The sequence below is a fragment of the Solanum stenotomum genome, chromosome 3, assembly GCF_019186545.1.
Source record: "Solanum stenotomum isolate F172 chromosome 3, ASM1918654v1, whole genome shotgun sequence".
Classification (NCBI taxonomy): domain Eukaryota; kingdom Viridiplantae; phylum Streptophyta; class Magnoliopsida; order Solanales; family Solanaceae; genus Solanum; species Solanum stenotomum.
The window spans coordinates 17,503,369-17,526,357 of NC_064284.1; the positions used below are offsets into that span (position 1 = coordinate 17,503,369).

The 22,989-nt window shown below is 29.6% G+C and overlaps 1 protein-coding gene across 5 annotated transcripts; it reads left to right on the forward strand.

Annotated features, from left to right (window-relative positions):
- Positions 1 to 16,542: 16,542 nt before the first annotated feature.
- LOC125860393 (calcineurin B-like protein 7) lies at positions 16,543 to 20,566 on the forward strand. 5 transcript variants are annotated; one of them, XM_049540337.1, is made up of 9 exons: positions 16,543 to 16,724; positions 18,003 to 18,156; positions 18,761 to 18,843; positions 19,003 to 19,062; positions 19,245 to 19,353; positions 19,456 to 19,508; positions 19,602 to 19,682; positions 19,778 to 19,890; positions 20,066 to 20,566. In XM_049540337.1, exons 2-9 carry the CDS (start codon positions 18,075 to 18,077, stop codon positions 20,127 to 20,129), a joined length of 645 nt encoding a protein of 214 aa, XP_049396294.1. In that variant the 5' UTR covers positions 16,543 to 16,724; positions 18,003 to 18,074; the 3' UTR covers positions 20,130 to 20,566. The 5 variants fall into 5 exon arrangements, with proteins under 5 accessions (XP_049396294.1, XP_049396298.1, XP_049396293.1 ...); XM_049540341.1 differs by lacking the exon at positions 16,543 to 16,724 and adding an exon at positions 17,313 to 17,332; XM_049540336.1 differs by lacking the exon at positions 16,543 to 16,724 and adding an exon at positions 17,367 to 17,502.
- Positions 20,567 to 22,989: the final 2,423 nt, after the last annotated feature.

Sequence of the window (22,989 nt, forward strand, 5' to 3'; positions counted from 1 at the left end):
ATATATATTTGCCCATGTGGACAAAAAATAATGCAAAATTATAAATAGTAATGTGTCCACGCAGGCACATTATACCTTTAAAATACACTATTAAATAGTTCATGAGGTAAAAAGTACGGTATTAAATAGTCTAGGGAGGTAATATGTCCTTATGAAAGTTTAGTATCGCAATAGCAAATCCGATCAAAGTTAAAGTATTTTTCAGACCATTATCCTTAAAATAAAGGAAGATTAGAAGTGAACTGAACCAGTTCGTAATAAAAAATAAAATTACGAAATAGCAAACATAATAGACGTAATAAGGATCTATAATTATAATTTTGATAATAGCACTCCATAGTTATAGATTCATTTGTTATGGAGGTTGTGATTTGTATATTTGTGCATGTTTGTATATTTCGCTTGCGAGTATACAAATAGGGTAAGTATATACAAATTTTGTATTTATACATTTAGAAAATTTTCAAAACTCTGTCTGTGTATTTAGCTTGGCAATATACAAATAGGGTAATTTATTATGAATTTTTCATAAATCGTATACAAATAGCTAGGGTAAGCATATATAAAGTTCTGGATTTATACAATCAAGAACTGAATTATACAAATTACGAATTTATACAAATCAAACGAATAACAATAATTGGAAAAACTGTAGCCGCGAATTACAATTTTCTTAAATTGTTGTGGTAGTACCTTATATGGACTAAATGTTTGTTATTCTACGTAATTTTCCTATAATAAAAAAAGACCTAAAAGTATCACTATGATGTGAGTATATCACATTGTATATTATGATACATGTTATTAAATAATTTCATAAATACAAAATATAGATGATATATAAGTGAGAAACTAATACAAAATGAGTTATACACTTCTATACATGAACATTAATATTTAGAACTACATTTGGGAATATACATATGGAACCGTCTTCAATTTCATGTTTTTAATATGAAACTAAGCTTAAATTTGTCGCAAATTGTATTTAAAAACACCTTCAAATTGATATGTTCTCAACAAAATCAATATATCCAATTAAAATCATTATCTTTTTTTAATGTGAATAATGTGTGCCTCTTTTTTTTTATTGTTAATTCAAATTTTAAGAAAAAACGTTGAGAAATTCATCTGTTATAACATTTGAAAACCCTCCAAAATATTTAATCATTTCAACTTAAAGATTCAAGTATAATGACGGAGAGATTTGATTTTTTTTTGAGGGACATAGGAAAAGTAATTGAATAAAATATAAGAAGAGAGGAAATTTAAATTTTACCATAATTTTAACGGATAAAGTTTATGTTATGAAGTATCAATATTTTATATTGAAACATGACTTGGTTACTAATGTTATTTTTCTTGACTTTGAGATGTCTTTATGTCATTAAGTGGACCAGTTATCATATGATGCAAAATTAAGGAAAAATTCCCTTTCTTAAAAAGTAAATATTAGGTCCAAAATTGGATAGCTCATAAAGTTTTAATTTTAGTTTTGGAGTCGTTTGATTTATGGAATAAAGATAGTAATTTTAGAATAATAAGTGAAATAAAATAACCTATATTTGATTGAATTTTTACTAGGAGAGAATTAGCTATAGCACAATTTTGATATTAAATTTGTATCACTTTTAATGCGGGAGAATAATTTTGAAATTATTAATCCAGAATGATCAAGATGTATTTCTCCAAAGCTCTTTGAATAATTTAAGCTCAAATTGAAAACAATCTTTTTCCTACTTTTATCGTGGCGTAAAACTGAACACGTATTTTACATTATACCTCATATATCCCATTTTTAGTCTAGTAAATCAAACATTTGCTAGTAAAAATACATCAACTAAATAGTTACTCCCTCCATTCCATATTAACTTAATCTTTGAGGTGTTTCACACCCTTTAAGAAAAATAGGTTAGGACATAAATTGAACATAATTTTCCATTTTTACCCTTATTAATTATTATAAAAAATAACTAAACATTAATTATAATAACTAATTCCAATACTAACTAAAAGTATAAAATTGGAAGAATATTATAAAAATAGTCTTGAAGATTGAAAACTTAAGTTAATTTGAAAAGTGGGAAAGGTTTCAAAGCTTAAACCCCATGTGAACACTGAATAATTTTGGACGCATTTTTAGTTAGTTTCTGAAATAATGGCATTTTTTATATTTAATAATAATATAACTTTCAAATTTTCATTTTTTCTATTCAAGATGCATCATTTATAACCACAAAAATATTTGTAACATCAAATTATAAATTTCAAAAGTCTTTTTTTTTCACTCTTAAACTTCGTATTTAGTCAACCACCTTTATATAAATTGAAACTAAGAGTAACTAATAAGATATTTTTAAATTGATTCTTTTAACTAACACTCTTAAATCGTCCCACAAAAATATAGATCACCCTATAGCAATCAAGGGTGTGGCCTACTAATCAATGAAATGGTTGAAAATTTTTATGTCTCAGGTTTAAAACTCACGGATACAAAAAAACACTAGGTGATTCTTCTTGTCATGCCCCGAGACTACCCTCGAGACGCGGACAGGGGACCTAGGACCACAAGTGATCCCAAGCTAACCCTGCTGGCCTGATCATGAGCATACTAAAGATAATAAACTGATGCAGAAGCTTAATCATAAATAAAAATGAAAAGATGGAGAATACCACTACAAGAAAAGTGTGAATTACATGGGGATTTTCCTGGGGATTAGTATGAAAATTTGCAGGAAAATAATTTTCCTGCGAATTTTCATACTAATCCCCAGGAAAATCCCCATATAATTAATCATTTTCTTGTAGTGTCCCCATATACTATAACTGAGATAAATGATAATTGATGAGTTTAATACAAAGATGATATTAACTCAATACTAAGCTGAATCTAACTATGTCTAAAAATAACTTCTAACTGACTAGAAATGTTGGGATAGGCCCCAGCTAAGTCTAGCAAAACTGAAACTAAGGACTAAAAATACTGAAAAGAAACTCATGACTATTGTCCTCGGAGAATGAGGACTCACCACTGATTCTGCTGCGTTGGAGATCGAAAACCGATCTAAGCGTGGTCTAGATGCTGAGAACCTGAACCTACATCACGAGAAGATGTAGCACAGAATATGCGTCAGTACTTGAAGGGTACTGAGTATGCAGGATAGAATACAACTGAAATAACATATAACTGAACAAAGCAAATAAGCAATGATATAATCTGAACATGATATAGATACTGAATGCTGAGATAACTGAATGCAGTGACCAATTTATAACATGCTGAAACTGAATACTGGATATACTGATAAATGGTCAATGCAATATGATCTGACTGAACTGTGGGAGCTACTAATAATCGATAATAAAACCACATGAGCTAAATGTGGAGTTCGATGTATACGCCCCATCGAGAGGACCCAATATACACGGCTAAAGGTATAGAGGCATGCTGGCGTGATCACTGAAATGATGCCCACAGGGACTTACAACTTACGTGGCTAGTAGTTCTGGGACTATTTGAGTACGCTGAACCCTAGTCCAACTCGGTATTATGCTACTCCCAATGGATTAATTGATTAACACATTATGACTGAGTTTTTATAAGTTACTGGATAGCTCGAATTGAACATGTAAACTAAGAATGCAACAATTAAATTGATATTGATGCATTAATAACTGAGGTATGTATAACTGAATAACTGAAATATCTGACCTAGCATGTGTAATTCAGGAACTAAAGAAATACATAGCTAGGGTTCTGTAATTCATGCATTAAACTGAATATTAACGTACTAATTTGATTTGGATCATTCTAACAACTAAGAACCCAACAATTCTAACTTCCAAGAAACCCTAGGTCTAGTCTTAATAAGAGAATCAAGAAACTGACTGAAAACTAGGGACCTAATGGGTGAAAGGAACCCACTAGTGAAATCCCACATACCTGGTGATGAATTCCACGGAGAAATCTTTCTATTTCGGGGCTGGAACTGATGGAACCTTGTTGCGTTCTTGAACTAGGGTTTTTGACTTCTTTCTCCTCTTACGTTCTAATTTCTCTAAGTTTTGGTGAATGATTTGACTTAGGTACGTTCTAGTTATGTTTTTAGGCTTAAACTGACTAAAATTTCTTGATTTAGGGTGTAAACGACGTAACTTAGGGGTCCCGACTTAACTGCTGTCGGAGTGACCGACGAACGGGATTGACGGACCGTGAGTCGACTGACGGTCCATACTGGTCAACCGTCTTTCACGACTGAAGGCTAGATTTTGACTGACCCATTGACGGAGCTGATTGACGGTCCGTACTAGTCGACCATCGTTTGCATCATAAGCTGGGTAAAGGGGGCCTCGATCCACGGACACAGACCACGGACTATGGTCTGACCTATGAATCATGGGTCTGTTTGTGGGTCGAGAATTAGCCAATTTCTGAGCTGGTTTTAGGGAGGGGTTGCAGTGGTGCACCACGGACCACCAGCACGGGCCGTGATCTGACCTATGGTCCGTGAATGGCAACCGTGGATTGCACCTGCAACTTCTCAAAATTAGCATTTTTGGTCTATCTAGGATACGAGGTGTTACACTTTCTATCTGTTCTAGCATTGGTGAACAAAGTTACTAGGTACATGAAAGTTGATTCAGACACCACAATCATTTTTTTAAAAAAATATCACCATACAAAGATTCCTTTTTAGCACTAACCTTAAAGGTTAGAAATACTTTATCCAAAAGTTCTTTCAAACATTTGCAAATGATAGTAGTACATTTTTTTTTTCTCGTGAATCATGCATAACTAGTAAATATCATACAAAACAAGACAAACAGAAGAAATTGTTCACTAAATAATTTAGGAAATTTATTAAATAAAAGGCTTTTTAGAAAAGTAAATCATTTCAAAGGTCTTACAATTGATTGAGCTGATTTTCTCTTTTGAGACAACTTCATCTCAAAATTCGTTTTATGCTATCATCGAATCTAAAAACTCATATATCATATATGCCATATATGAACTTATATCATGGTCATCTTTTTTTCAATAGCGTAACGACCTAAAAACCTGTCAATTCTTTTCTTTAACTTGTGGAGAAGTATCATAAATATGTCTAGACAACTATTTTTATGAAAAAAAATATAATAGCTATAACATTTCTAAAAAATATTCAGGAAGTGGACCAATTTGTATTATATACGAGATGATTATATATACCAACACACACACACACACACACATATATTAATACACACTAGATGGGGGAGGCCCGTGGCAAGCACAGGCCCAATAGTCAAAATATTATGCTTGTAAAAATATTAATACTAATGAATCAAGGGTGATACCTTTTGCAGAAGATGGATAATATCATATATTATATACTATTAGAAATAATTAGAATATGTACAACAGACACCAGTATGATGCCAACTTGAACGATCTGCAAATACTAACTAATATAATACAACCAAAATAATGACTCTTACTTAGAAGAGTGATATAGCAGATGTTTCAGTTTTGATATATAAGATTAGCATGTCATTGTTTATCATATGTAGAGGATACAAATTGTGCAACAAGCTAAGAAATGTCTACTTTATAGTTTATACTTGGATCCATATGTGACTATTTAACACGTGTTTGCTCTTTAGTTCCTTTTTTCTCTTCATCTTCTTTTGGGTATCCCCATTTTGTATTCACAAATTTTTCTGGTGCTTCTCTCTCTTCTTCACTCTTTGCATGTATCATCTCTCTTCTTGTGTGCTTGACGATTTTGGGGCGTGACACTTTCAAATGAAGTTGAGACGGTCCGCAACCCTATTGTCATTTCCTCTTAAACTATATATCTTGAATTTCACTTATTTAAAGGAAAAGTTGAACAAGAAATTTTTAAAGCAAAACCTATCCTACATGCATAATGACATAAAATGTGAAAACTTCTTCATAAAATATTATGTGTGTCAAAAATATAGATAATAACTCATTAAGAAAATGAATATTACCTAAATCATTTCCAAACATCATTAGTCTCCTATTGTATGATCATCCTCTCAATTCCACAATTGTAATTATGAATATGATAAACTATGGTGTTTTGGTATCGTCTGCCAGTCTGCTAATAAATCAGAAGTTGCAATTCAAACAATACAAAAATAACGGAAGAAATTTAGATACTACTAAAAGCATAACTTTTATCTAAGAATAACTACTAAATACTAATACAACATCATCCAAAATAGAACACTATGGTTCCCTACAAATCTTAAAAGCTTGAATAGGGTGTGAAATTGTACTTGAAGGCTTGAAAATTAGAGAATCTGAAATCAATCATTTTCCAAAGCAGGTCTGTTTCTAGAAGTTGACTGTTTTTCTCGGTCACTTGCCTCACTCAGCAACACAATTGTTTAAGCGAGTGAGGATCCAAAAGTTCTAATTGGCAAGTGTATGAAACGTTTTTGAATTAGAGAGGAGTCAAATAGTACTTCCAGGAGGACGAACAGCTTATTCACGTTTCAAAATTCCTATTGACATTGAAGAGAATTTCACTTGCAATATTAGTAAACAGAGTTCATTAGCGACTCTAATTCAAGATTCAAAGTTAATTGTTTGGGATGAGCCTTCTTCTTTTCCCTGTTGACACATGTATTGTTATTTAGTTTGTAAGCAAACCACGTGCACTCCTGAACACGGCCACAAAAATTATACTATGTGCTGGGATATTTTAGTCATTGAATAAAAGTTTTAATATTCCAGCCAAGTAGTATGTATGTAAAATTTCCTACCATTTATAAAAATTTCAAAAATCTCCTCTTGGATACATCCCTCCCATTATGAACCATGTTCATATATAGTTATGTATCCCACAATACAGAAATGGATCCAACACAACAACATAGTAGAAAATGGAGGAATGTATCTCACACAACAGAACCAGTAGAGATCAATGTATCCGACAATAGAGGAATGTATGACACAACAACGGAGTAGAGACCAATGTATTTGACAGTAAAGGAATATATCCGACGCAACTGAATCTTAAGTAATGTATCATTTACAATGTATCGAACAATTGAGTAATGTATCTGAGAGCAATGAAAATTTCAAAATTATTGTAATTAAGAAGACTTCCGGAATAGGATGTAATTAGCACGGTATGAGATTTCTCTATTTTATACAAATTTTAAAGAACATTTTACCCATCAATTTTCTTTTCTCTTATTATTTTACTCATATATTATATATTTATTACTACCCTTATTTAGAAGTGACACTTCTAAAGGACTAACACAGCTTAAAATAATTGTACCTTGTGCTGAAAATGTGATGAGACAAATAAGGGCAGCTTTGGTATTGTGAGATAATTTCATAATTCATAATTCTATATCCTCATGTTCATTTTCTTAGTTTAATATTTCAGATGAGTTGAATTTTTCAGTTCAAATTTCAAGAAATTGTATCCCTAAATTATGTATTTTCACTTCAAAACTTCTAAATGCAACTTATAAGTATAAAGTATTAAATATTAATCAAAACTTAACATTGTCACTTTTGCTATTCTAAGTTTGGATTTTTCAGTTCAAAATTTAGAACATTATTATCCTAAATTTCAGTTTCCAATTCAAAACATCATGGCACTGTCATAAATATTAGTTTTCCAATTTAAAATTAATATATTATATCCTTATGTTTGGTCTTGAAATGTTCATCATGTAGCTCAAGCTTGATGATTTTAATACCAATCTTCCAACTTGTATATCTATGTTCAACAATAATTATATATGTACAAAATAAGGCTATAGAATAAGGCTTAAAAGGAGGAAATGATTCAGATAATGATTGGTTCACATATAAGGTGAAAGGACGGCCACACTGGTTGAGGTGTAGAGTAGGTGGGAGTGAATAGATTATAATTGAGAAGCCAACAGAGAAGGTGATGTGGCACCTCTCTATTTCCTGACCTTTTTTTTTTCTTTCAATTATTTTTTTTCTTGCAAAATCATCTTCTTAACTTATACCTCTTCAATTATATAAATTCTATTCTTAAATTAGAATTAATAATATTCATAACTCCCAAACCTTTCATATTCATAACCTCTCAAGCCTTTCATATTTGTAACCTCTAATTATTTAATGTAGAAGGTTATATTAACACTATAAAATCCCTAAAATTGTGTGTTATATTGTAGTGATCTTCAATTAGAGAATTAGTGGTAGACATGTTACAATATTTTTAAGCTTTAAGGTGCATTATCTTTTGGAAATATGATTTCATATATTACTTTTAATTAGCAAGTAAGGCTAATATGTCAAAGCATATTTTTGTTTCTTTTGGATAAATTTTTTTTGGTTTGTTATTTTTATGATTCTCTTTATAACCATAAAAAAGGAGATTCATTTTAGGAGTAATAATTTGTTATTATTTTTCTTGACTCTCGTATATAGGATGAAATGAAATCATCCAAAGATGGAGATTAATGGATTTTGAGCTATATAGATTGATTATTCTTTATTTTTTTAGGTGCTTAAGAAGTAATGTTTCTATTATATTATTTCCTTTTGGATTATTTATGTTTTGTCAAAAATGATTATATGTGTAGAAGGACTTATGATTAAATGTAATTTTCTCCTTATTCTTTATCTTTTTCTTCTTTTGCTAGATAATTTTTTTACTTATTTGATTATATTTTGCAAATTATAGGAGATATATCTATAATGAAAATGGTTAGACATTCTTACATAATTTGATTTTACAAGGTAAAATAATTTGATATGTCTAATATAATTACAACTCTTTCTTTGTTGAAATCATACATTTAATATTATTTGTTTGTGTTCGTGAAGATATAAATCTTGAGTTTTTTTAAAAAAATTATTTAATTTAGGGAAAAGAGTCTGATATAACCCTCAACTTTGTCATTTGGAGCTGATATGCCCCTCGTTATGATAGTGGCTCATATATACCCTTACCGTTATACAAACGGCTCACATATACCCCTACCGTTACAAAATGAGCTCACATATACCCTTAATTTAACGGAAGTGAAAAAAATAGTTTTAAATTTATATTTTTGACTTTTAAATTTTAAAAAAATCATGTAGGGGTATATATGATCCTTCTAGCGAATTTCAAGGTATATTTTAATCTTTTTTATACATAAATTATTTTTTGAAGTCTTTGATTATCATTTTTTGAGTTTCTTATTCTTATTTTAATTTTTTCTTTCGTTCGTTAGTGTAAAGAGAAAATTTTAAAACCAATTTTTTTTGTGGCTATATTATAATTTAACACAATTTTTTTCCACTATATTGTTATTTAGTTTTTGTATTGAAAAAAAATTGGGACATCTATAATAAAGTTTACCATAATGAGGGGTATATCAGCTCTAATTGATAAAGCTGAGGGGTATATCAGGCCCTTTTCCCTTTAAATTATTCTCTTTAGACCTCTATGTAATTCTTAGATAATTTGATTATATTATATTGATAACACTCTTCAAAAAATTTATTTCTTAATGTAAATTCATATCTCACTTTTTTGTTGATAATAGTAGTTTATTGTGTTTGTGGGCTATAATATTTTAAAACATAAAAGCATGAAATGAGTCGATGGATATTGATATGCTACTTAAAGAAATACGTACATATACTTTCATAGTTTGGTGGAGCAATTTTTACTAACAAAAATGATAGAACATGAAAATGAAAAGTTAATTTATAATTTTGAAAATACAATTGGTTTTATTAAAAATAAATTATTTATTAATGTGTAAAATTGCAGTCTTTAAAATTTTCATTTTTGTTGTTTTTGAGGAGATTTCAAGTTGTTTATTAATAAGTGAAGTTGCAGTCTTTATATTTTTAATTTTTGTTGTTTTCCAGGAGTTTTCAAGTTATTTCAAAATTGCGTTAATTTATAATTTTGAAAATACAGTTAGTTTCTTTGCTTTCTATTTACTTATAATAGAATATTTGTCTCAATAACTCTATTTTTATTGTCTTCATTTTCTATAATTAATTTCTTTATTAGTGTAAGAATGTACAAATATAACTCCTATTATGTTACAAAATTTATTATATTGAATGTAATATTTATTTAAAACGTGAAATATACTTTTTAATATTTTTGTGTTTAAGCCAAGCAAAATTAAAAGAAATAGGAATTTGTATGTGTAATTTTTTTGAATCTTTCTTGCGTAGTTAATTCTCTTTTTTGTTCTGTTTTATGTTTATTTTTGAATTTATTTTCTTATATTCTTTTGTTTTCCCAATAGAAGTTGTCCCAAAAAGTAACTGGATATCTGAACTTAAATATAATAATATATTAAGATATGGAAACTAACTAATTAAGATTATTATTTTTCATCATTTAAATATGTAAACTTATTTTTATTTAAAATGCTTTGTGTACAACTTGGTAGTGTCGTGTTCATCCTCTAAAGTGTCACTTCTAATAAGGAGTAATATAGTAGTATTTTTTAATGTTTTATCGTAACGATAAATAGGGTTAATGAGAAATAGTTTTTTTTTATCTCTAAAGTAGAAGAGATGTGATCTCTTTGCACTTTACCATCTTCAGATTCTACTTTATAAGACTACAGTAAATATATTTATTATTGTTGTTGTTCACTATCACAAAAAGAGATCTTCGCTACCGTGAACCAATTAAAAAATTGTGTCAAGTTCCCACGCGTCTATAAACTTGGTCCAATTTGATTGGCTATTCAATATCTTTCACTTTTGTATAAATACCTATACTATAGTTCTTTCTCATCAAACCACGTTTACTATTTAGGCAAATTTTATTTTCTTGATTTGCCTACCACTGATTTCTTCCATTGCTTTCTAAATTTTTATTTAAATCTCTGTATGGTTATACATTTTTTCTTTTTAATGGTTTTCAAATTTTGTCATCTGATAGTGAAGAATTTATCGTTCAAATTTCTTTATTATTGAAATTTTGTTGTCTGTAATCACCATTTGTTTTTTGGGGTTGTTTTGAATTTAAAACAAAAGGGTAAAATCTAAATGGGTCTACAATACAATTCCTAGAAATCCAACTTGAAAAATCATGTTAAAAATGGAAAATAAAAACTGAAATAAATTTAATTGAGAGTTATCCTCCGTCTGTTTCATTTTATGTGACAATTTTTATTTTTGGAGAATCAAATAGTTTAAGTTTGATCGAAAATTTGTGCATGGTATCTTCAATTTTTTAAAAATGGAATTTATATATTTGTAAACTACGTAAATATCAAAGTATTATAAGTCACAATAATTAATAATTCAAAATATTTTAAAGATATATAAAAAATGTAATATCAATGATTAACTAAAGAGAGAGTAAAATGGGAGAATGGAAAGTAGAAAAAAAGGAAAAAAACGAATATATAGAGAGAAACTGAGGAAAAAAGTCAGAAAAGTAATTCTTCATGTGGGTTGTTGTATATGTAGAAAGACACGTGTACAATTAATGAGGCACAATTAATTTTATAGTACAATTTGAAATGCTTTATGTACAATTTGGTAGTGCCGTGTTCGTCCTGTAAAGTGTCAACTCTAATAAGGAGTAAAATGAGTAATAATAATAATTCTAATAAGGAGTAATGAGTAATAATAATAATTGCAATGTTAGTCCTTGTAATTGTCATTTATAAAAGTTAATGTACAATTCTTTTTGCACTTTGTATAACTAATTTAATGCAGTCAAAAGTTAATGTACAAAATTCTATGCATGTTGTACAACTAATTTAATGCAGTGTTAGTCCTCTAAGTCTCATTTCTAAATAAGAGTAATATATATATATATATATATATATTCATATATATATAAATTATCGATTTGGCTCTATCATTTCCAATATTAAATCAAATAAAATGTCATCCTTTTTTTTTTAGTGAACAAAAACCAAAATCAAAATCCATACCTATTATATGTTGGTTTAATTCAATTATTGACTTATTTGATTTTTCACTTTTTTCTTGAGCATCCTAATTAATCATTTTGTCAATTTGAAGTGCTCCAACTTTTATGTGACACAAATTGACTTATGAATTATGATGACAAAAGGTCACATGGTATATATCTCTGACATAAATGTTGATGTGAAAGCTTTCCAACTTGGTTTTTTTGACAATACAAGAAAAGGAACCAAAGGTCAAAAAAAGCTGGAGCCACAATTGCAATTGTTTTCTAAAATTATGTTATATTAAAATACACTATAACAAAATAACTTTTAGCGGCAATAAATATACATACTAATAAAGAGTGCAAAAGTCTTTACCGGCATTAGTTAAGTGCCACTAGACCCAATGTCGGTAAAGGCTTTAGGGACATATACAAAGAGTGTTAATTACCGCTAAAAATACATATTTAGCTGTAATTGAACTATTGTCGTTAATTAATTGCCACTAAAGATCATTTTTGATGCAGTGATAGTCAGACAAATTATTTTCTAGAAACATTTTAAAGGCATTTTCCAAAAAAAATATTACATTTTCAGATGAACTTTTAAAACCCAAAATTGTCACCTCATGTTTGATTAGCAGTTCAACAATACTTTACTTTTTCCTTGTGAGACAAATAAAAATGGGATATATTATATATAGGACAAAAATACGTAGAAATAGTACTCATTTCTAATTTTTCTGCTATTTTTCTGTGAACGGACAAAATAATTTGGTGAAGGAAATAAACTATATAGACATAATCGTAAACAAATCTACCAATAACGTTCATTTAATTTTTATAATTCGGTCACATCTTACTACATGATATACTATAGCCCAGTGGAGTAGTGGTTAGACGAAAGAGAAAAGACATAAATTCACTACTAAAGTTGTCCCATATTTGTATAAAGACATTTTAACTTTGGAAGTGTCCTATCACCCCACAAAACTTTTTAATATCTTTGTAAATGGCCATTTTGATCCATTCCCTCGTTTGTGTTGTCACGTGTGATGCTCACTCCTGTAATATTCATTCAACCCAACCCGACCCTATTCTTTTCAAGAAAAGTCTTCTCTTTCCTTTTGTTATTTCTCAACTTTCCCTAAAATCATAAAATATCGAAAAGTCTTCTCGTTTTCTCTTGGTGTTGATAATCTCGTTGTTGATGTTTCTTGGTGAATATTCTTGGAGGGACAAGGAATTGAAGGTCTAACATGTTAGGGCTCTACATTATATGATAAAGATCTTCGTTTTTTCGATTATTATAGTGTAAAGAGTGTTGGAATCGACGAAAATTAAAAGATAAAACTAATTCCTACCTTATTGAGCTTTGGGAAGATGATGAAATCGTCAAAGAGAGAGTACCAATGTTGATCTTGCTTTGGAAAAAGATGAAATTGTGAATTTAGGGCTACCAATGGCTCTTTTGAGTTTAAATTTGGGGAAGATGATGTAAATTAATTAAATAATTAATAATAAAGAAACAAAGCGACATGTGGCACTTTTAAACTGGTTAATGGCAATAAAAACACTGCATCATGCGCCTCATGTGCGTGGTAACAACCCAGACAAGGAAATGGGTCACAATGGTCCATTTTCAAAGATATTAAAAAGTTTTGTGGGGCCATAGGACACTTCCAAAGTTAAGGTGTCTTTATGCAAATATGAGACATGAACTTCTGTGGTGATTTTATATCTTTTTTCTTAGACAAACATCATTTGTCGGAAAATTATTTAATATATATGTTGGTTAAACATTTGTATATATTAAAATTTTGAATATCTTTAAATTAAAGAATATTGAATTTCCTATTTGTATACCTGCAATAATAACTAGATGTGTGACATACTTTTTATTACAAGAAAGCAAGATTTCTTGATCAATTTATATAAATTAAGTAAAAGAAAATGACATTTTCAGATTTCTTATATATGAAAATGAAATAGTATTATACATTTATAGTTGATCTTCAACTAGTAATTTGGTGACCTAACTTGTATATTCCAACTTCAAGTGACACTTGAAACTTTGAAGAGTTACGATCAACATATTTTAACTCTAGTCGAAATGGTACGTTGACTAGTGAATAGAAAAAAAATGTTTGTTGATAATTAAGGTCTTATATGGTGTGCAGATTTACAAGCATTATCAATGAGTGATGATCGATGCATGGTCCCTATATTAATATGGATATGCCCCAAGTCTCACTCTTTCATTTTCTACTACTACTAATAATAATAGTGCATGTTTTAATCAATTGGTGAAAATATATATATATATATATATATATAGTGTTTCACCGGCAGCGGATACTAGTTAATTTCGTATATGTATGTCTGATGGATAAAGTTAATAATTACGATAATTGTCACTGATAGGACTTAGGAGGTGATAAATGTCTTGTGAGATTATTAATTGAGATGCGCATAAATTGATCTAAACATCATAATATAATAAAAAGAAAATATAGTGTACATAATTTTAAAAAGACGGAATATATAGCATATTATATCCTCGACGCATGGCTGATTGGCATTAAGCAAAGATCAGATATATTATATTTTATTTATTGATATATATGGATATGCATTTTTTATTTTCATATTATATTATATATATATATAATATGTAAAACTCAACGTCTTAATATATCGATCGGTTTCTATTGGTGTTTTCTTTTAATAATTAAAATAACCAATTCACGATATATAAAGTGATTAATATATACTACTACTCATCTCAAGTCGTAGGTTCAAATTTTCGAACTTCAAGTTTCAAAAATTACTACCTCCGTGCACTTTTAATTGTCATAGTTTCCTTTTTTAGAGTCAAACTATAAAAACTTTGATTAATACTTTACAATATGTTTTTTCATCATATTGATATGCTTAAAATTGCAATTTATAGTACTATTCGTATAGTTTTTGAATATCTAATTTTTTTGTTTAAATTATTGAATTAATGTAATCTAATTTAACATTGAAAATTAATCAAATTGACTTTTAAAAAGCACAATATGATAAATAAAAATGAACATATTTTTTTATTTTTTTTTATAAAATAATTTTTGTACTCTATTAGGTTAAATATCATCACGCATATTGATACAAAGAATGTAATAAGTAATTTCACATTGACATGATTTAAGAGCCGCCAACATTTTTATGGTTCTACGTGATTCTAATGTATATAGAAAATATACACAAATTTAGCTAATAGATGTGCATGCTACATTTTCGTCTAGTAGTAATTTTTATATTATCAAATCAATCAAATGGCGACTGCTTATGTAATTACCTTCATGATAAGTGGAACTAATATAAATTAAAATATAATTCAAATAGTTTCTTATAACACGTCTTTGTTTTATTTCTTAATAGTATAAATAAAATAAATATACTATAAAAGATGTGTATCCCCCAATTTGTTAATCTATCCAATCTCGATCAATGTTTTGTTTTAATCGCTAAAATAATCAATTCTTGATATATTAGTTAGTTCTGTTGATGCATTCATGAAATAAAATACTTTGATTTTGGAGCTATTAGGCCTATTTGTTTTGTTTATTAGAAAAGAATCTAAAAAAATAAAATCGAATATAGTAATTTCATTCTTAATTCTTTGATAAGGAGGGGGCAGATGTGGTAGGTAAAATGTCAACGAAATGGGGTAACCAGAAAGCGAAATTTTGTTACATTTCAATTGGATTTAAAAATGTATAATACCGACATTTTTTAAAAAAATATAGTGAAGTACGTACAATTCTCTTTTAAATTTGTCAAAAAATATTACATTTCTATATTTCAAAATAATTTAACTTTAAAAAATAATGAAGTCTCAAAGTGAAGTCTGGAGCGGTTAAAGTGCACACAGATCTAAATTATTTCCAATAGACTCTGAACTTAAAATAAAATATTTTCGAACAATTTGAAAAAGAAAATACAAAAATAAAAATAATAACAATAACAAAATAATGTGAAACAGAGAGCACCTATAGAACATATATACATGGGAAATTTGGAATAAAGAGCCGTTATGGCAACAAAATAATGCGATTACTAAATAATAAAAAACACATGTCACATGAGGATAGTTAATACTCCCAACATAATTGCTTGTCTACTTTTGAATTGACACACTTATTAAGAAAATAATTATTGACATAGTGAATTTATCGTTTTATTCCTATTAATTATAAAGTGGATGAATTAAAAACTTACAATTTTCAAAAAGTTCTACTATTTTCAAAGTAATTAATTGAGGGTATAATAGGTAAAAAAAGTTGTCCTTTGTTGATTTGCCCAAATGGATAAGTAATTAGGAACAACTAAAAAAGGAAATGTAGACAAGTAATTAGGGACAGAGGGAGTACTACTAGTAAAAAATAAAAAAGGTCCAAATATGACAATCAAGTCTATCTCTGTGTAAAAACGAAAATGCCTCGTTATCAACTAAAAGTCTTCGAACCCTCTTATCTAAGATGAAAATGTCATAAATTCAAGATACACCATATTCTATCTAATTATCCCTTTATTACTTCTTCGATCTGCCTCTGGCACGGATACCAACCTACATCTACATTACAAATATAAACAAACGTAAAATGTGTACATTCCTTCCTTAAAAGTTCTTTTTGTCATGTCTTTATGAGTCATTCCTCACTTTTTCTACTCACTTTTACCCTTTTACATCTTAAACAAGTATGTATATATGGTTTGATTTCAAGAAAGTTATAAAGATGTGCTACTTTGGTCTTCACAGTTCAACAAGCAATGCAACATTAGGTAATTAAATCTTTCAGTAATTAATCTCTTTATATATCTTTCTTCCATTTCAGCAAACTATTTTCTTGATCTTGAATTAGAGCCCGGTCCCTTTATCAATGGCCACAAAATCTAGTTTTATTTACTGATTTATAGCTAAAGGTCACATTTTTAGTGATCAAGTTTTCTAACTATTCACATTACTCATTTGCTTACAAATTTGGCTGGATATAACTGGTATGAAGAGAGCTAGAGGTAAGCTGAAAAAAGTATTGGGAGAGGTGATTAGACAGGACATGACGCAGCTCTAGATTACTGAGAAAATGACCTTAGATAGGAGGGATTGGATGTCGCATATTAGGGTAGAATGTTAGTACGTAGGTATGGAGTAGGTATGGAGTGTTGTCTTGATTTTTGAGGGGTTTAGCCGTTTTCTTACAAAGTCTTGCTTTTGATACCACCATCACTTGTTGTTTGATTGTGTTTAGGATGGCATTATTATGTGGTTGTTATTATTTCCTTATTAGTAGTTGTTTTGTTTCTCCACTGTCATTTCCCCCTTTTTTATTATTATGATATGTTATACTTGAATTGATGGTCGTTTGAAAACTGTCTCCTTATTCCCATTGGTATAGATGTATTTTTCTATTTTCCCCCCTAGTGATATAGATTTTTCGTAATCGTAATAATCTTTTTCTACCTATGTCCCATCTGAATTTGTGACTTAAACAATGGTCCTATGGTAATGGCATTTGGACCCTTAAACTTGGTCTCTCAAACTGCAAAAAGCTTTCTATCTGTTTGTTACTGGCTTTTTTTATGTTTAGATCCATCCTCTTTTCTCTTTTATTTTTGTTGTAATTTATTTTCTTTTAGAGCTATGGTATTTTAGTTCCATACATATTAGTAGCTCAGTTTATTTGTGAGGGAAAAAAGTGTTTATGTCATAACCAGATCTCTTTGCATTGTCAAGGCTAAGTACATTAATTGCGAAAACAGAATGGTATAGTGCTGCTGAAGAAATAAGATGCAGATTTTGAAGTAAAAGGCAATTGCTATAGAGCTAGAAGCTTTGATCCATTTGTTCTTCTATTTAGCTTATTTAAGTAAACGATAACATTTGATGTCCTGGTGATTACCTTGAACCTGATAAAGTAGCACAAATCTGTAGTTCTCTGTTCTTCTTTCTGCTTTCTTCCTACTGTTTCATTTTGACTTTGACATAATATTATGCATGACTTGTTTGCTCAATTCCCTGATGATGAGGTTGAAGTTGTTCTCTTGTATTTGTATTGTCAGGTGGCTGTTCGATGAAGTTTCACTAGGATATATCGTTCGTTAACAACATTTTATTGTTAATTCGGTCTTTTGATGGGCTGCTTTCACTCAAAAATCTGCCGATTCAGTACCCCTGGTTACGAGGAACCAACACTGCTTGCTGCTGAGACAGCTTGTGAGTATATATGCATATCCTTACCAAATTGGTTTTTTGTTTCGTTCAGTTGTCTTTATTTCTGCTTTTTCCCCACCCTCAAGTTCTGGATCTTTGAAGTCATTCAGACACCAATAGGGCCTATTGGTGAAGGAAAAATACTAGAGGGTAATAAATGAATATGATCTTTTTTTCTACACAGCAAGAAGATCTCAAACTTCTTTAGTGCATATGGATGATGTTATAGAATTGTTCACATCGTGTTATAACTTATAATAGAAGAATATGAAGGACCAACAGAATAGTATATGATTGAGCTTCAGAATGAAAATTTCCTTCTCGATCTAGATCATAGTACGAGTAACCAAACAACCAAAATTTTTCCATATCCTGAACCAATGAGATAGTTGAGGGTAATTGTAGTACTCAACAAAAAGCCTTTAAATTGTCTCCTAACAAAATTTTATAATATGAATGTGACGATGGAACTAGTAGTTCAGTGTTCTGGCCTCCACTGCAGCATGTAAGTAAACAAGTGCTATAAACATGTAAGGAGTTATGGTCTGCTTTTATTTAATCCCAAACAGCCAATTAATCATTCTGGTCAACGGTTTATATATTGCAGTTACGGTGAGTGAAGTTGAAGCATTATATGAGCTGTTCAAGAAAATAAGCAGCTCTATAATTGATGATGGACTAATTCACAAGGTATAATTTCTCTATTACTTGAATAACCGTAAAGCCATATATCATTATGTGTTCTTGGAGTCCCACATTTATAATTTACTAGTATTGATCTCGTTGATTACATGTAGAATATGCTATAGTGTTTGTTACCTGTTAACTTCTGTGCCATTCCATCATCAGGAAGAATTTCAGCTGGCAATTTTCAAGAACCAAAACAGGAAAGATCTTTTTGCAGACAGGGTATGTTTTGTTGATTCACTTTTTCTTTGAAATAGATTCTCCACATTACTGATTAAGCATTACAACTCTTGTGCTTTTGATCTATCATTTCTGATTCATTTGAAGAACCGACCATTTGTCTGGCTTTAATCTGACTTATACTTGCTGAATTTTTCTTTCCCTCTTTTCCTGCAATCATGCAGATTTTTGATCTATTTGATTTCAAGCGCAATGGAGTGATTGAATTTGGAGAATTTGTCAGATCATTGAGCGTGTTCCACCCAAATGCACCAGTAGCCGATAAAATTGCATGTAGATGGCTTATACTCACTATCTACAGCTTTAGAATTCTAAACATGATCTTTTTAACCTCTTCTGCAACATTATTAATGTGTACATACGGTGGTTCTGCAGTTGCATTCCGAATATATGATCTAAGGCAGACTGGGTTTATTGAAAGAGAAGAGGTAGGTGTTGCAACCGTACTTATACTGGTTTACTCTATGCTCCCTTGTCATGAACATTAGTCATATTCGCTGCTTGCTTGGTTTTAATTGCAGCTCCAAGAGATGGTTTTGGCGCTGCTGAATGAGTCAGACTTGATTCTTTCGGATGATATAGTTGAAATGATTGTAGATAAGGTTGACTCCTCGACTCCATGATCGTCTGCTAATATGTTTAATTATGTGCCTTTTTGTTGTTCATATTGACTATCTACTTTTATCTCGTGCACCAGACATTTGATGAAGCAGATAAAAAGAGTGATGGAAAGATAGATCAAGAAGAGTGGAAGGAGTTCGTTTCAATGAATCCCTCTCTTCTAAAGAATATGACCCTTCCATATCTCAAGTAAGTTATAACATCGAGCTGCATTAATGTTCATTAATGCAGCTTGAATATTTGCGTTTATCTTTTTCCCCTTCCTCTGGAAATGTTAAAAAATGAAGCTCATTGGCGTTAAATCTACTATCAATTTGTGTGCTATAAAGCAACTTTGAGTGTTGTTTGTTACCTTTTATTATAGGGATATAACTTTAGCATTTCCTAGCTTTGTGATGAACTCTGAGGTGGAAGATTTGGAAGTCTAGACTCATGCTTTTAGCATATAACACGCGTAGTTGAAGGTCCATATATCGTATCAAGTAATCTCTTCCAAACTAGTGATGCAACAGAAATGCAAAAGAGTTGAGATGAATCAGATTTTGCATTGAAATTTTGGAAGTTGGCTTCACAAGATTGAACTTAAGAGGCATGCAGAAAATCAGTTCTTTTGCCAGCTCCAATTGTCATTAGCAAGATGTACTACTTTTAATGTATCTAGCTAGTCTGTTGGAGTTAGAAAGGAAGGTAATATTGTTCATATTTCAAATTAAAGTCGAAGTTTTGTTCAAATGTAATAAACAAACATGAATTTCAATTTTGAAATCCAAATTGCATGGTCAAACGGGCTCTGTAGTTCATCAAAATCTCGCCGCTCTAGACAAAACTTTTGACAAGGATTGTTCAAGAACTTTTTCTCACTTCTCATGTACTTGGAAGCTCTAAGCCTATATAATGTATAATCTTTGAGAAACAGCATTTTCTGTTATGAAGATGCTATTTTTTTGGTCAAATAATAAAAATGTAAAAGCTTTGTTATATCTAGTAATGTTGATTTACTGAAAATTACAAGTTTGTTTTGAGAATAAAATTTATAATACTACATTTAGAAACTAAACCAAAAGATGTAGTACTACAGTAAAATTAGTGTCACTTGTAAGAAATCTTCAAGATAATAATGGAAAAAAAAATGTTGCTTGACTATATATAAAGAGGCTTTTTGTTTTTGCTTTCCTCTATATCTATATTTTTTATTCCTTAAATTTATTTCTCCAAAATCTCCTTCGTTTAACCGTTGTTCTAGGGATGTCAATTGAGGCGGGATGGGATGGGACAATATTATTCTTTTGAAAAATGCTAAACGGGACAGGATAGAATGGGTCAAAATCTTAATAGGTTAAGATTTGCCTTGTCCCGGATGGACGGTTAAACTTTGAAGTGAAATAAAATAAATTCATTCCAAATCAACCTTATAAACTTTTAATAACTAATTTTGATGCACGTGCGTTGTACGTGAATATCAAATCAAGTACTACACTATTTTTTTAAAAATAATGTGAATATAAAAAATTAAATTTTTTAAAGTAAATAATTACAAAATGAATGATAAAGTATACGTTTCTGATAAAGATAATCTAGTTCATAATAATCTAATATGAATTTAATCAATTATGAATATGATAGGAAGGAATAATTTGAAATAAAAAACCTGCATGTAACAGAAAATCATTTAACTTCTAGTCAAGTTGAAGTTGCTGCAAAAGTATATTTATGACTATAAAAATGAGAACATATTAATTATCTAGATAGTCTTCTAGTTTGAAGTTGAGTATTTCTATTCTCCTTGTGGCATCAATTTTTGTTGATCTATCTAGTTTATCCACAAAATAATTATAATTGCATAATTGAACAACTCTCACAATTCTTCTTGTTTAAGAAGACGAATAGAAAACTTACAAAATTTGTACCTTAAAAGTGTGAGAAAACCTGTCTATTTATACACAACAAGGAATAGTATGAAAATGTGTTTATTGTGCTTTATCAGATAAGTCACGACCCTTCAAAAAAATCATAACTCATCAAAAAAGTCACAAACCTTCGAAAATGTTACTATCCATTAATGTTAAAAGGTGTATGCTTTTAAGTTGGGGGTATTATAGTAATTTAACATTCAACTTAGGAGTTCGTGCTTTTAAGGTAGTATAGATAGACAAATGCACAAACCATTTTCGGATGGGGCATTCCGCCATAATATGAACCTTTAATTTAGGTAGGATTGAGATCACCAACTTAGTGTAATTTTATGATGACAAATAAAATTTGTTTGCTACCAATCTCAATGAATACAAAGTAAAATCCAAAAAAAAGCTTTATAGCCAAAATTAATTTCATAACATAGTTGAGCTCTCGCCATTTATTTTTTAAAATTTCTCAATCTTCTAAAACATTTACAAAGGCAAAAAAAAAAAAAGCATTTACAAAGGCAAAAATAATTCCTAAAATATATCCAAATATTATCAAATGATAATTTAAAATGGAAAAATTACGCGAAATGACAAATATCTAGAGTATGTTATTTAATATAACTATAGTTTTGATTATTTTTAATCTGTGGCTATAGTTTCGCGAAATTTCACTATTCGATTTTCTAATTGTATAAATCCAGAATTTGTATATGCTTATCGTATTAATTTGTATACGATTTATAAAAAATCCTAACAAATTATCATGTTTATTTGTATATTAACAAGCGAAATATACAAACGGAGTTCTAAAAAATTCTTAAATGTATAAATACAAAATTAGTATATAATTATCTTGTTTGTATATTCGCAAGCGAAATATACAAACGGGCAAACAAAATATACAAACGCAACTTCCATTTGTATATACTTACCCAATTTGTAAGCGAAATATACAAAACACAGACTCCATAGCAAACAAAACTATAGCTACAGAGCGCAATAACCAAAACTATAACTATAAAAACCTTATTATATCTATTATCTTTACCCGTTTCTGAAATTTACTCTTAAAAATTCAAAAGTATTTAGTAAGTACTACTTAAAATCATTTGACTTTTAAAAACATAAATATCAATGAAAATAAATAATCCAAAATCAACTACTTTAATACAATATTTCATCAAATTATTTAATTGATTTGATTCAATTTTTCAATTTGAATCGATTTTTACCTAAATCGTTAACCCCTTAATTGCAACCTTGGATTCATAAATGACAAGTGTATTGTAATCAACAAAACCAATCATGCACCGCAAGAAAAACTTGCCCAACGCGCCCACGTTACTCCACGCTCCTCTGTATAAAGCATTTTTTTGCAGTCAAT

What these genes read in the sequence shown, in the direction of transcription:
- LOC125860393 (XM_049540337.1), top strand. Translation starts at nt 18,075, where the DNA reads ATGGGCTGCTTTCACTCAAAAATCTGCCGATTCAGTACCCCTGGTTAC. An exon ending in AAGATCTTTTTGCAGACAGG is followed by an intron (nt 19,063 to 19,244) that starts GTATGTTTTGTT and finishes GCAATCATGCAG; the next exon opens with ATTTTTGATCTATTTGATTT. An exon ending in ATGACCCTTCCATATCTCAA is followed by an intron (nt 19,891 to 20,065) that starts GTAAGTTATAAC and finishes CTTTTATTATAG; the next exon opens with GGATATAACTTTAGCATTTC.